Source organism: Ostrea edulis, chromosome 6, assembly GCF_947568905.1.
Source record: "Ostrea edulis chromosome 6, xbOstEdul1.1, whole genome shotgun sequence".
Taxonomy (NCBI): domain Eukaryota; kingdom Metazoa; phylum Mollusca; class Bivalvia; order Ostreida; family Ostreidae; genus Ostrea; species Ostrea edulis.
The window spans coordinates 62,790,269-62,805,508 of NC_079169.1; the positions used below are offsets into that span (position 1 = coordinate 62,790,269).

The 15,240-nt window shown below is 36.6% G+C and overlaps 1 protein-coding gene across 1 annotated transcript in view; it reads left to right on the top strand.

Moving 5' to 3' along the window:
* Nucleotides 1-1,930: 1,930 nt before the first annotated feature.
* The window catches only part of LOC130047300 (uncharacterized), a 43,488-nt gene continuing 30,178 nt past the window's right edge, over nucleotides 1,931-15,240 (top strand). Inside the window, exons 1-2 of the mRNA XM_056141957.1 lie at nucleotides 1,931-2,044; nucleotides 3,051-3,140. Of these exons, the coding sequence (XP_055997932.1) occupies nucleotides 1,931-2,044; nucleotides 3,051-3,140 (204 nt within the window). The remainder of the gene's footprint in view (nucleotides 2,045-3,050; nucleotides 3,141-15,240) is intronic.

Genomic DNA, 15,240 nt, shown 5'->3' on the forward strand with positions numbered 1-15,240 from the left:
AGAGGGAGGAGTGTGAAAAACGATATATATATGTGTGTGTGTGTGCGTGTGAGAGAGAGAGAAAGAAAGAATGTGTGCGAAGTGTTTATGTGAGAGAGAGAAAGAGGATGTGTGCGTGGAGAGAGAAACAGAATGTGTTTGTGGTGAGAGAGAGAGAGGGTGGTGGTGGTAAAACTTCTTCTTTGGAAAATTGAACACACTTTCTCTGTTCTTCCCCTAACTCCATTGTTACACAACTGAATGTATATGAACATGGGAGTTCTCGTCCCGAGTACCGAGGAATGCCGCACAAAAGAATGAATGAATGTTAAAGGCGAGCTCAAAGACTTACTGGTTTTAAACAACTTTCAGTACTGTTGAAATCGCATTTTAAAAAATATATGGTTACACAATGCTAGTATATTTTGTTTTGTTTAAGTATCAAACATGCATATCATCATTATTGAATTTCAAAAAGGGGGATGAGGTGCGGGGACCCCCCCCCCCCTCCCCCTGATTTCTATGCAGTGTGACCCACTAAATCCAGACCCCGGGTATGTTTTAAATATAGTAGTAACGTTAACTAAAAAATTTCCGCCGTTTACAAATTACCTTATGAATAATGTGTTGACAAATTTATATTCATGACAGCTGCATATTTGAAAAATAATTTACTTCGTATTGCTGAGTTATTATTATTATAAGAGAGAGAGAGAGGGGTGGGGGTGGGGGGGGGGGTCGCCACATAAATGAAGTGGCAGCCGCCAGTTAAATTATATGACGGCCTCCAGATAAATTAAGTGGCGATTACAAAATAAATTAGGTGGCGGCCTCCAGATAGTGGCAGATAATAAGTGGCGATTGCCAGTTAAATTAAGTGGCGGTCTCCAGGTAAAGTAAGTATGGTGTCCGGATAGGGCCATTTGCAAAAGTGTGACTGCGTGTTAGTCACAACACGCCGTCACGCCAACAAGCAACGTGCCTTTGCGCTCTCGCGCCAACAAGCAACGCACCTTCGCGCAGACAAGCAACGCGCTCTCACGCCAACAAGCAACGCGCCTTCGCGCTCTCACTCCAACAAGCAACGTGCCTTCGCGCAGACAAGCAACGCGCCATCGGGTAACAAGCAACACGGCGCGAAGGCGTATTGCTTGTTAGCGTGACGGTGCGAAGCCAATCGTAATTACTCGGCTATTTCCGTAACCGTGATCCGATTGGGTGCGAAGCTTGTTGGCGTGACGGCGCGTTGCTTGTCTGCGCGAAGGCGCTTTGCTTGTTGGCGTGAGAGCACGAAGGCACGTTGTTTGTTGGCGTGACGGCGTGTTGTGACTAACACACAGTCACGCTTTTGCAATTGGCCCTATCCGGACACCATAAGTAAATGACGGTCTTCATTTGAATTAACTATTTCCACTTTACTACATTCAATGGTCATATTCGAAATTCTCTTTCCAATCGGGATCGTGATGTATCAGTTATATTCATCTTCATATTCAGAAACATCTTTATTAATAGACATGTTTCTGAACATGAATCGAATATGTAGAGGAATATGAATCTTAAAAGAATATTAAACTAATGCATCCCGATCCCGATGCTTAAAACATAATATTTTTTTAAAATGGGTGATATTCCAATTCCTTATTTTAGAGTTTGTTAGCTAACAGAGTAGTATGTAAATTACTGATGTAAGTCTTATAAATGTTCGTTATCCTAAATCAACGCTATGCAAAAAATAATTGTTTTTCTTCGAACTGCCAAACAGGCATAAAGGCAGACATGATTAGGCAGGGTCAGGATTTTCAGTCGACCTTGACCTAGTGCTACATGGGACGGATACGCTTGATAAGACATAGCGTCTCTCCATGACCTGTGTTTCTTCAAGGCATTGTCTGAAAATATTTAAAATCATCACCAAAAGATGATTTGTGTGTTTGTGGTGAAAACGAGAATGGGTGCGTGGTGTGCGAGAGAGAGGAAGTGTGCGTGGTGTGTGGAAGAGAGGAAGTGTGCGTGGTGTGTGGAAGAGAGGAAGTGTGCGTGGTGTGTGGAAGAGAGGAATTGTGTGTGTTGTATGAGGGGGGTATCTGCGTGGTGAGACAAAGGATGTGAGAGAGACTGGATGTCAGGGGCGGATCCAGGAACTACGGTTATGGGGGGCGCAACTTTATGAGGCAGATGGTCTGGAGGTCGTCTTGAGGCCCCCACAGGGTCCAGGGGGCGAAGCCCCCGGAAGCTCAGTCCTGGGTTTTACAGTGTTTATAGGGCTTTAAAGTAATTCCACCCTCCTGTGATGTCATCATATTTTGCAATATCAATGATTCATTTAGGTTTATGCATGATAGGAACATAAATTTTGTTGGAGTCTTTTTCGATAGTTATTGTAAAAAATCTTGTTAAAAATAAACTATTTTAAAAGTCTAAGTTATAGATGAATAATCAATGATACGTTTCAAAATATTGAATCCAAGGGCAATAACTCTGTTTCTATTGATTTCTTTATCAAGTCTATTATGCGATAGATTTTCTTTCTTTTTTACAACATTTAGTATATTTTTGTGAAGATACAGTTTCATGAAATTGTTATGAATGCTACAATATCGTCATAACCAGTTTGTATGAAATTTTGATAACGCTGTTTAGGAAAATTGCAATTTTCTGACGGTGATATATGATTCGGTTTATGTATGTCTCGTATCTTGAAAAGTGTGATGACCTATGTATTTTATTTGATAATTTGTTAGTTTTAACTCTAATGAATGGAAATAAATACATTTTTCAAACTTGTATCAGATAAAACTGCGAGTATGGAGTTACCTTAAATATTTTTCGTATGTGGTCATTTTTACTATTTTCTGCACTTTTTAATAAGGTGAAATCAATAAAATGACGCGAATTTTAAGGTATTTTTGAAAAAATGTAAGTTCTCCAAATAAAAGTAATTCAATAAATCAAAAGATTTTGTCATTTATTTCTCCGATAATGGAAGAAATTATTGGGTGTTTTTTTTTTTATCGTTTACATTTTTCTAAACAAGAGACCATGGTTTACCTTAAATTTGAACATTTTAGGAGGGCTACGCCTCCCTTAAATCCACCACTGGAAGTGTGTGTGCGGGAGAGGATGTGTGTCTGTTAGAGAGAGAGAGAGAGGGGGGGAGTGTGAGAGAATATGTGTGTGAGAGAGAGAGAAGATGTGTGCGAAGTGTGTATATTATGTGAGAGAGAGATGTGTGCGTGGAGAGAGAAACAGACGATGTATACGTGGTGAAAGAGAGAGCAGGGGGGGGGGGGTTAAAACTTATCGTTTGGAAAATTGAACACACTTTCTCCGTTCTTCCCCCAACTCCATTGTTACACAACTGAATGTACTTATGAACATGGAATCCTCGTCCGGAATGCCGCACAAAAGAATGAATAAATGTTAAAGGTGAACTCAAAGACTTACTAGTACTAAACAACTTTCATCTCAGTACTGTAGAAATCGCATTTTAAAAACTATATGGTTACACAATGCTAGTACACTTTTTGTTTAATTGTTTAAGTGTGAAACCTACATACCATCATTATTGAATTTCAATAAAAAGGATGAGGTGGAGGAGGGGATGACCCCCCCCCCCCCCCCCCGAGATATCCATGCAGTGTTCAGCATATTTTGTATCTCACAAATATTCACTTCTATTAGTAAAATCTGATATTAAAATCAATGCATTTTTTAAAATTATAAATCCTTGAAATTCCCTGACCCACTAAATTCAGACCCCGGGTATGTTTTAAATACATGTATTGTAGCAACGTTAACTGTATGTATTTTCCGCCGCTTACAAATTTCTTTATCAATAATTAAGTAACTTGTGTTGACAAATTCATATTCATGACAGCTGCATATTTCAAATATGATTTACTTCGTATTGCTTAGTTGTTATTAGAAAGAGAGGGGGGACCGCCACATAAATGAAGTGGCAGCCGCAAGTTAAATTCATATGGCGGCCGCCAGATAAATTAAGTGGCGATTGCCAGATAAATTAGGTGGCGGCCCCCAGATAGTGACAGATAATAAGTGGCGGTTGACCATTCAAATTAAGTGGCGGTCTCCAGGTAAACTAAGTGGCAGTCGCCATATGGATTAACTATTTCCACTTTACTATATTCAATGGTCATATTCGAAATTTTCATCCCAATCGGGATCGGGATGCATCAGTTTCATATTCGTTTCATATTCATGTCCATCTTCATATTCGATTCATGTTCAGAAACATCTCTAATAATATGAAAGTGGCATGCTTTCACAATAGATGATACTTGATCCTCAAAACACAGTATGATTATTGGCATCAGATTCAAGAAGAACACCTGAAAGACACCCAATACTGTAATTTCCTAGTGTGGACTCCTATTGACACTCAAATAGTTCACATTGACAAAGATGTATCATGGTCAACAAACATTTTAAGCGTGACAATACAGTTTAATTACAATAAAAAAGTATTTTTGCAGTCTTTGTGATGCTAAAAAATTCTTTCAATTTCATTAACTGAATTATAAAACACACACATAACCACATGTACATATACTTTATTATGATATCAGTGGTGCATCTATCAAAGTTATGTAATTACATGTATACTATTGAATAAACATTATAGACAGAGTTTTTCTTATTTTAAATGAACCAAAGTATGTATAGACATAGTGTCCAGCTTTATAAAAATCATTAAATTACATGCATTTACTAAAGAAATGGATTTTACATTTTAATTAATGATGCAGATTTGAAAACCTTCAGAATGAGAAATGTTATTATCTGTTTGGTCATATAATGTCACTCTCTGTGGCATCCAATGCAATCTTTAAATGAAATTGGTATGTCAGTTGACTGGACAACCCCAACAGTTTTCATGATCCCTTCAAACAAAATTCATGAACATATGAAAAATATCCGCAGAAAATGATGTATAGCAATATTCGAGTATCACCTGCATATGGTGTTTATATCTCTCAACTGATTCGATACGCAAGAGCTTGTTCTGCGTTTAGTGAGTTTTTAAATGGAGGCAAGCTACTGACAAACAAGTTGATGGTACAGGGGTTTCAACAGTCTCGATTGAAGTCAGCATTTTGCAAATTCTATGGTCTTTATAACGATCTAGTCCGTCAATACAACCTATCATTGGGTCAAATGCTGTCTGACATGTTTCATACCGATTGTTAGGCCGTTCTTGGCACACTGATTTTGACTACGGATAACTCCGTTTACCTGATCAGGATATAATAGGGCTCACGGCGGGTGTGACCGGTCGACAGGGGATGTTTACTCCTCCTAGGCACCTGATCCCACCTCTGGTGTGCCCAGGGGTCCGTGTTTGCCCAACTATCTATTTTGTATTGCTTATAGGAGTTATGAGATTGATCACTGTTCGTTATCTTCACCTTTCATACAGCAACATTTATACCCACCCCCCCAAATTATTAGGTAATTGAATACTGTGAAATCTGTGCTGACCTGTCAAATTGATAAGTAGTGTATAGAAAGTGCATTGTTCATTTTTTTCTTAACGAACTATTAAAACATACCTTTCCAGGTTTTTTTAAATTATGATGTTCCCAATTGTTATGGATGGTTTCTTTTAATTAAGCAGGTATATTTCTCACTGAAAGTTTACAACATTCAAGTCTTCAAGGGGAGTTATGTCCAAAACACGTTGTAGATACGATATCGACAAACCAAACGTCATATCGTACCGATATCGATAAGTGCCACTCTAATAATCACATACCTTTACTGGCGATATCGTACCGATATCGATAAGTGCCACTCTAATAATCACATACCTTTACTGGCGATATCGTACCGATATCGAGAAGTGCCACTCTAATAATCACATACCTTTACTGGCGATATCGTACCGATATCGATAAGTGCCACTCTAATAATCACATACCTTTACTGGCGATATCGTACCGATATCGAGAAGTGTCACTCTAATAATCACATACCTTTACTGGCGATATCGTGTCGATATCGATAAGTGCCACTCTAATAATCACATACCTTTACTGGCGATATCGTACCGATATCGAGAAGTGCCACTCTAATAATCACATACCTTTACTGGCGATATCGTGTCGATATCGAGTCATGTTCGGTTTTGTAATGACTCTGTGAGGACTAATATAGGATTGATTTCTTTCCCTGTCGATATCGAAATACGATTGATTTTCTTAATGTAGTGTTAGAACTGAAATAAAAAGGATTTCTCTTTTACATGATTATACAATAAAGATAAACAATTTCTCTTGAAACATAATACAAAATTTAATCCTGCAGGAGCCTATATACAGGCAAGAAGTATCAAAATTAAGGGTGTCATGTCAACCCTTTCCTCTTTTTCTAGCCAGGGTATTTTTCTTCTATATTGATACTTCTGGCAGAAGGGAATTATGTAATAAAAATGTTATTAAATGTTGAAATCGATAACGGAGAATAACTGAACCCCCGGGGCCCAATTTAGGAAATTGTAGTAAATGCTTTTCATTGTTTTATTTTTATCAGTTCGTCTGTCAAAATCATTTTTAGGTCTACCCCCCCCCCTCCCGCTGAAATAACGACACGTGTCCAATATATTATGTCAGTTTATCCACGTGTTAATTTGACATTATTCATTGAACTGTGATTATTACATAAGATAGGATAAGCTTTATTTTATGTCGGCACGTCAAATACAACAAAGAAACATAACCTCCAACTCCAGGGAGCTTTTAGACCGACATATTGCGTACCTTCATCTTTGTATCCACCGCTTCCTTACGTTAGCATCGACTAAGAACCTAAATAAACTACATGGCAGAGTTTCCCCAAAATTACATATTAGCTTACTCGCTGTTATGCCTGTATGTATTCCAAACGTTGTTTTAGAGCGAGATTAATATAAGCCTTTTGGCTTGTTTCTCAATCTGTTACATGTATAAGACATTGTTTGTAAACATTATTATCGAATTATTTACGAATATATATTGTTTAAACTAAACGTTGTTGTACCCGGAAGTAGTATTGATTGATTGATTGTATCTTGCTTAACGTCTCCCTCGAGAATTTTTCACTAATATGGAGACGTCACCAAGGCCGGTGAAGGGCTTCAAATTTAGGCCTATGCTCGGCGCTTAAGGTCACTGAACAGTGAGGGTTCTTTAGCGTGCCACACCTACTGTGACACGGGTCATCCATTTTTAAGGTCATCTCCGAGGACCCGTGACATTTGCACCTCATGTCGAGCGTTTGGTGATGGAACTGTCACTACCCGTTTTATCGACTTAAGTTTGTCGCGGCCGGGATTCGAACCCCGGCCTTCCGCATGCGGGGCGAACGCTCTAACCTCTCAGCCACCACGGCGGTCCCGGAAGTAGTAAAAACGAAAGTGAAACCAAACGAGATTTACAGACCCTATTATTATATTTTCTCAATGAAGGCACATCATTTCCTCAAAATGCAGTGTTTGTTGTTCGACATAATACAATGTGCAATAAACTGCTAACTATTAAGGTCCATAGTCATTTGTTAACCGATCATGATCCTGTTCATGGCATAAACATTGCACTCGATGTGTTTGCTATGTACTTTAAACTTTAAAACATTAATGAGACAAGTCGGTAAGACTTAATATAATATGTTGACGGTGTTACCGTTTTAGCGAGCACAGCGACATGTACACATATTTTATAATTTTCATGCTTTGATCAGGTTCAATTTAAACACTATTCAGTTCATGAATGAAATTAGGCAGCAGAAACAGCCCATTTCAGTTTTCTCCAAGGATGTTATGACTTGCTTAACCTTTGACGCGCGACTTGTTCTGAACTCGAATGTCTCTGCTTTTCCTCTTTCTACTCTCAATCTTTCCAAGTCACTAATTGTGTGATAAAAATGTCCAAGTCTTGTTGCAAACCATTCAAATTTGTAAAACTGTGTGAACAGCATTGCCTTTGAACATAAAACGCATTTCAATAATTATAATGATAATTAAATTCAACACTATTGTACATACATGCGTCCACCTACCTAATTTTTAAAAATAGAAATTCATATAACAGTCCTCTTGTGTCAATAACATGTTTCAGAAGAGAAAATTAGAACAATATTTATACTATTGTACATAATCCTAGTTGTAACACAATGATGAAATATTTCAGCATTCGCATATTATATTATTGAATAAATTGCAATATTTTAGCACCTCTCCGCTGTTGTTGTAAGGATACATAAGATTTATTTACAAATCTAGAATTAATTAATGATTTTTCAGGCGTTAATAGCATATGGTATGGTAGGTTATCCGGGAGGGGGGGGGGGAGTAATCGTGGTTAGCTTTACCGGACGAGCCTAGGAAATAGATTTAAGCAGTTCTTATTTTTAGACGCGGAAAAAACAAACATTACAAAAATATGGTTTCGATCCGGCCGAATTCCATCGATTTTTAGGAGGGTATTTAAAATATATATATATAGCTTAAATACAGTATCTGTGCTCCCTCACATAGTTTGACAAGTTAGTCTTTTTTCTTCTTGTTAGATAATCAATTCCTTATGAGACTTTAGTATTTTAATCAGATTTGTAGTTTGCAGTTGATTATACACAATTGGTATTCGATGCCATATTACGTATGCCTAATGTTTACGTATATCATTCCGGTGGCATGGTTTTTACAAAAGGAAATAACAAGTATTTAGATCCGCCACTATCAGTCTTCTTATAACGTACGTCAAAACGTAGACATGACGTCACATATCACCTTACCCCGCCTTTCATGAACATTGCATTTCGGTAAACATTAGGACTGATAGTGCACGGAATTTTTGAGCTAGGTTCCCACAAGATTTGGATGATATTCCATGTAAGATCACTATCATCAGGGGCGGATCTAGGAATTGCAGCTACGGGGGCCGCCACTTTATGAGGCAGGGGATCCTAGATTTTGCAGATTTTATAGGGCTTGAAATATGTCTCCTATTTAGTCATTTGTACCATTTTCTATCATTTTTTATTAGGTGAAATTCATAAAATGACGCAAATTTTAAGGGGTTTTGGAAAAAATTAAGTTCTCCCAATAAAATAATTCAAGAAATCAAAAGATTTTGTCTTTTATTTCTCCGGGAGTGGAAGGAATTATTGCTTCTTACATCTTTTAGTACATTTTTCTAAACAAGATTCCACGGTTTACCAGCCCCCTTAAATCCGCCACTGATCATATATAGTCCAAGGTGTGACTTTGCAAGAATTCCGCCAGTTTTGAAAAGGGACTTCTGGGATTGGCGTCAAGAAAATTTCCTTGTTTTTGGTTTAGATTTAGCTCGGATTATTTCGCGTGCTTTAGTTATTAGAGCTCACAATACGAGCCAGCGTATCGCGCTGGCTCGCTATTATAATCGCGTACAAATCGACCATACAAGTAAAATGTGGAATTTTAAAATTTGAAATAGAAATACAACTATTTCTGCATCATCTATGATCATGTGTTTAACAGACTGTAAACAGGAGTGGTAGGCTGAAACTGTCCTCCAAGAATGGTGGTTTAAAGAGGTTCGACAGTGTTCAAATGTTGATTATATGTCATTAATATGTGTCCTGCACGTATTCAACTATTGAATTGTGTCAATGAACAGAAAGAAAGAAATGCCTTTCCTGGATCTGTGAATTTAAAAAAGGTAATAAAATAGAAAGTACCATGGTCTATAAATAGTGTTAACCTTTGGATTTGTCGTGCTCTCTCTTTCCTCATACTAATTACTTCTCGCTATGTGTACACTAAACTGGGACTTTCCACAATTTCTAATGATCACTTGTTTGGAAACCAAAGCTATGCCTTAAGAAATATTTGGGGTCTTGGATTTACATATAAATGTAATAATTAAATTAATCAATTCTTCATCCTTTGGTGAAATGTGACGCGGTTGGTGGTATGTCGCGCGCTGAAAATTCTTGATATTCTTCTCATTCATTATAACAGGAAAAGTTCTTTTCCGTGACAAGCATCTGTAAGGGGATTTCTTTCAGTGTTGACTTCTCTATTGGTACGTTCGATTTTCCCCCACAAAAGTTGAAAATATTATAAATCTTACTTAAATGTTGAACTTCGTTGATATATGGACATTTTAAAAAACAATACCAAATTGATAAAAAATTCATATTGGAAATTGTGCTTGGCATTACGGAAATGATTTACACTTTATACAGCCGTCATAACATTGAGTTCGCGTATTTCATAATTGATATTTGATGCCGGCGGCCACGACACAATGGGGATGCAATCTAGTTTTAATCGCAGTGAAAAATGAGAATTTATTTTGCATTTAGCTCAACTGATCAAAATTTGTCCTTTTCGTTGTAATTTTTTCATATTTTTCTTCTTCTCCAGAACCAACAGGTCAATTTCAATCAAACTTGGTACAAATCGTCCCTGGGTGACTGGGATTCCAGTGTGTACAAATGAAGTTCCATGCTCCCTTTAAAGGGGACATAATGAAGAAAAGGGAAACCATGTATACATGTACTCCTAGCCATCTGATCCCACCTCTGGTATGTCCAGGGGTCCGTGTTTGCCCATCTATCTATTTCGTATTGCTTATGGGAGTCCTGAGATTTATTACTGTTTGTTATCTTCGCCTTTCATAGGGTGGATCATTTAAAAATCTTCTCAAGAGCCACTAGGCCAGAAAAAAGGGAATTTCGCATGAAAGCTTCCTGGCATACATGTAGTGTAGATTCACGTGGGGGCGTCAATGGAGGATGAATTTTTTTTACATGCGGATATATAGGGGGAAACACTTTTAAAATCTTCTCAAGAACCACTGGGCAGAAAAGTTGAAATTTACATGAAAACTTTCCTAACATAGAGAAGATACACGTTTGTTCAAATACTGACCCCCAGGCGTTGGGTGGGGCCACGATAGGGGATTAAAGTTATATGCAAATATATAGGAGAAATATTTTAGAATCTTCTCCTCAAGAATAACAAGACCTTGATTATGCAAGCATTCCTAGGTAGTGTAGATTCAATTGTATTCAAATTGTGACCGTCTGATGTAGGATAGGGCCACATTAGAGTATTATGGGGATATGTAGGGAAACATTAGTACTAGCAGTCATCAGCTCAACGACAGCAGGGCCGTGGTTAGTCATATTGATATTCAAGTATCTTCAGGTAGTTCCAATTCAAGTTTGGTCAATACAAGGGCCCTAGAAGTATATGTAGGGTAGGGCCACATTAGGAGATCCAAAGTTTTATATGAGGATACATAAGAAATTATTTAAACAAATTATCTTCAAGAGTATCAGGGCCACATTAAATCAGATGCAAACGCTTCCAAGTTGTGTGGATTTAAGTCTTTATGCACCTGTGACTATAGTCGGGGAATATTGTTTTCTCTTGTCTGTCTGTCCGAAACTTTAACCTTACTCATAACATATGAATGGCGAGTGATAGGGCTCTCATATTTCATATACACATTTCTTGTGATAAGATCTTATTTTGGTACCAAAGTTTTTTTTAAGTTTGTGAACTTTTAATTTGACCTACTTTTAAGAAAACCTACGTATTCAATATCTCCTGAACTATTTAAGGTAAGGCTTTCATAATTTGCATACATATTCTTTATGGTAAGGCCTTAAATTTCATACAGATCGTTGACCTTGTAAACTTTACCTTGGAGTTTGACTCAAATTTCAAAACTTTAACCTTCCATGTAACTTTTGAATGCTGAGTAATAATTTGATATATGCATTGTGACCAAAAAAATTTCGGTACCAAATATCTAACCTTGTGACCTACTTTTAAGAAAACATAACCTGTACAATATCTCCTGAACCATTCAAGGTAGGCCTTTCATATTTTGAGTATAATTTGATACCGTTTTGTTTGGCCACGCTACCTTAAAGTTTGGCCTACTTTTAAGAAACCCTATCCTATTTGATATTATCATGAACTATTTAAGACAGAGTTTTCATATATAGTTATAGGTTTCTTTTGACAAGACTTTTAATTTCATACCATGATCTGTGATCTTGACCTTTTTCCAGAACAGCAAGGTCATGTTAGTCATATTGGCGTCGATGGCAATTCAATTTTTGTTATGTCTTGACCCTTTTGGTACTAGGTTGGGGCCACATTATACATGTAGGGTACAAAAAGTTTATGGGAATAAAGAATGAAAAACATCTTTTAAAAATCACAGCAGGGCCAAGGTAACTCGGGTGATCGATGTGGATAACGGGCCTTTTTTTTTTTTTTAAATACTCAAATAGTATAAGTCGTAGAATAATTTAGTAACAAAGATTATTGTTACTAGTGCAAAATGCGTAGAACCGAGGACATGAAACGCATGATAGAGAAAATTTATACCCTGCTAGTACTTTTAAATTAGATATCCTTAGTTATTATATCGACAATTAGTTCATAAGTACTGCAGATATTCACGTCCAAGTATCATTACAAAGACAGCAAAAAAAAAAAAAAATAAAAAAAAAAAAAATTGCAATAAGACCAAAAATAGGTTTATGACTTATGACGGCGTCTAATTATAAGATTTCAATTTTGATCCGCTAATTAAAAAGAGATTGTACTTCCTGCGCTTCAGAAAACTTGCAATTACAGCTGTGGGTCTCCTTATTGAAAGCGCAGATGATATTTCGAAGGGGCTTTCACAATCAATATAATTATTTCAACAATTAAGATTCAAAGTGGGTTTTATTTTCAAAGGGACCACCTGGAAAAGGCATATGTAGCAACGATTAAAAAAAAACCGTGAATAACTAATCTCGTCTGAAGAGACGAGCCCAAATGGCAGGTAATGAACGAAATTATTGAATGCCCTATAGGTACATAAACTGATCACCTATCCATGTACTTTTAAAGAGTCGGGTAAATATACTGACAAGTCTTGGGAAAAGTTGAACATTTTTAGCTTAAAGAAAGAAAGAAATTACTTTTGAATAAATGTATAATGCGGTACAATAAACAACAAATAAAATAACCTAAAAACATTATATAAGAAACTAAAACGTTGTATTTGAGAGCGTATTCTGTTGTTTTGTTTGTTTTGAACATATTTTATTGTATATTCTATATACAAAAGGATTAGAAACAAGTTCTTGCAACTTACGAGTTCTTCTCCGAGTATTCTGTTAACATTGTTCCCTTCTGCCACATTAGGACGCAATAATGATTCACAATGGATTATAGGACTAAATGAACAGATCTGAGTAATACATGTCCTTTACCGGCGTCCGCATCAATTGACCGATGTAATGTTTGAGATAAGGTACATTTGATTTTGTTTGATCTTGAAATGTGGCGTAAAACATTGGTACCAAGTCACCATGTTTACCTGTATCGAATTAGTTTGGTGTTTCGTTGTCAGTACAACTGACGCAAGTATAGTTTTTATCAGGAATTAAATAGTATATAATTTCAAAATTCAATTCATAAACACTTAGCACACAATGTCATACAGTAAATTTGAGTCTGATAACTATTGTGAAAATTTATCGATGTTAATGTTAAATATTTACCGTTACACTTTTTGCGTTTGGATGTTAAATATTTACTGTTACATTTTTTTATTGTAAACATGAAGGGATAAATGATGTCAAAATAATGTCGGATTATATGTCGTATTTTGGATACCTATTTTTGAGTTGAGAGGATCGTATTTGTATGTGATCGAGTGTATGCTTTTGACACTTACCCTATTTTTTTAACATGTATAACTATATGAAGTTTGTGTGTTGTTTCCTCGTTCGAGTTTAATTTTGACCTATAAACAATAATGTTTTTAAGTCAGCGTTGATTCTATAAGGCGTTTATTTTATCAAAATGTTGTGTTATAAGTGAAATAACTACCTTTTCTACCCTTGTTAGCTCGTGGTTTTGTCGTCGGCGCCATCGCTGTATTGACCTACATTACTGTTGTATTTCGAGCCCGATTCTCATTTTAGCATGTAAAACTTATTACGATATGTAAATCTAGAATCTATACTATGTAAATTGTATTGGTTATCATTCTTTTTATGTAAAAGATATTTTGTAGGATTTTAAAATTTATTATTAGTAGATCTACTAGCATCTGCCGTGGGAGCCGGTGTCAAACGGCGGGGCCGGTGTCTAACGGCAGGGCCGGTGTCCAGCGGCGACACCGGCAGCCCTGCCGTTGGTTTCCCACTAGGCACGAGCGTTGCCCGGGGGACGGTCTGTAGGGATAAAAAGGCAACGCAGTGGCTCTGCCGGGGACTCTCGATTTTTCTCTTATACATACAGGACGCATAATTTCGGTAGGGATATTAATGCTTTTCATTGGGATTTTATTTATTAGATTTTTTTGATACATTTATAGAATTGGGTTATTCCCGAACTCTATAAATACTATATATAACTGAAAGTAATATTGTAAGTACGATAGGCCTGGTAAGATCAGGTAATTCTTTATCTTACTAAGGAATTATGTGAAGAAATTACAATTGACTGAGGGTTATTCTCCTGATCTATTTGTACATGTAATATAAATAAGATTTATTCAATAACTTTATACATTTGAGGGAAATTTTAGTGGATTTGATAGTAGCTGAACAGTAAATAATTGGGGAAAATCTGTTATTCTAGCTTAATTGACAATTCATAAAATAATTCTATTATTTTATTTATCAGAATATTTTAGTTAAACCTTATCGTAGGTTAGAAGTACATTCTGGTAATTCTAGAGTGTTCACACTAGACGGATTATTTCCATCTAGTGTTAGTCAAGTCACACCCCCCCCCCCCCCTTATTTAATACCGTCAAAGGTTGAGCTTTATGCATGAGTCTGGGTGATTCCCGTCTCATGTAGTTATTTATATTAATTAATTACGAGCTATGAGTCTGGGTGATTCCCGTCTCATGTAGTTATTTATATTAATTAATTACGAGCTATCTGTTTGTAGTTTTGTAAATATATAGGAAACTTCTTGATTTCCGAATTAATAAAAGAGGTTAACTGTACAAGTCTTATCATTTCAACCGAGAGAGTCCAACACAAGTAATTCTTGTGTTATATAAGTAGGTGATATTTGCGGGTTATTCTCGCAAATTAACAGAGTAATTACGCGGGTTATTCCCGTTTCGCTAATTACCAACGAAATTGTGTGGTAACCATATTTGCGGGTTATTCTTGAAAATTAACAGAGTAATTACGCGGGTAATTCCCGTTTCGCTAATTACTAACGTACTTGTGGAGAAA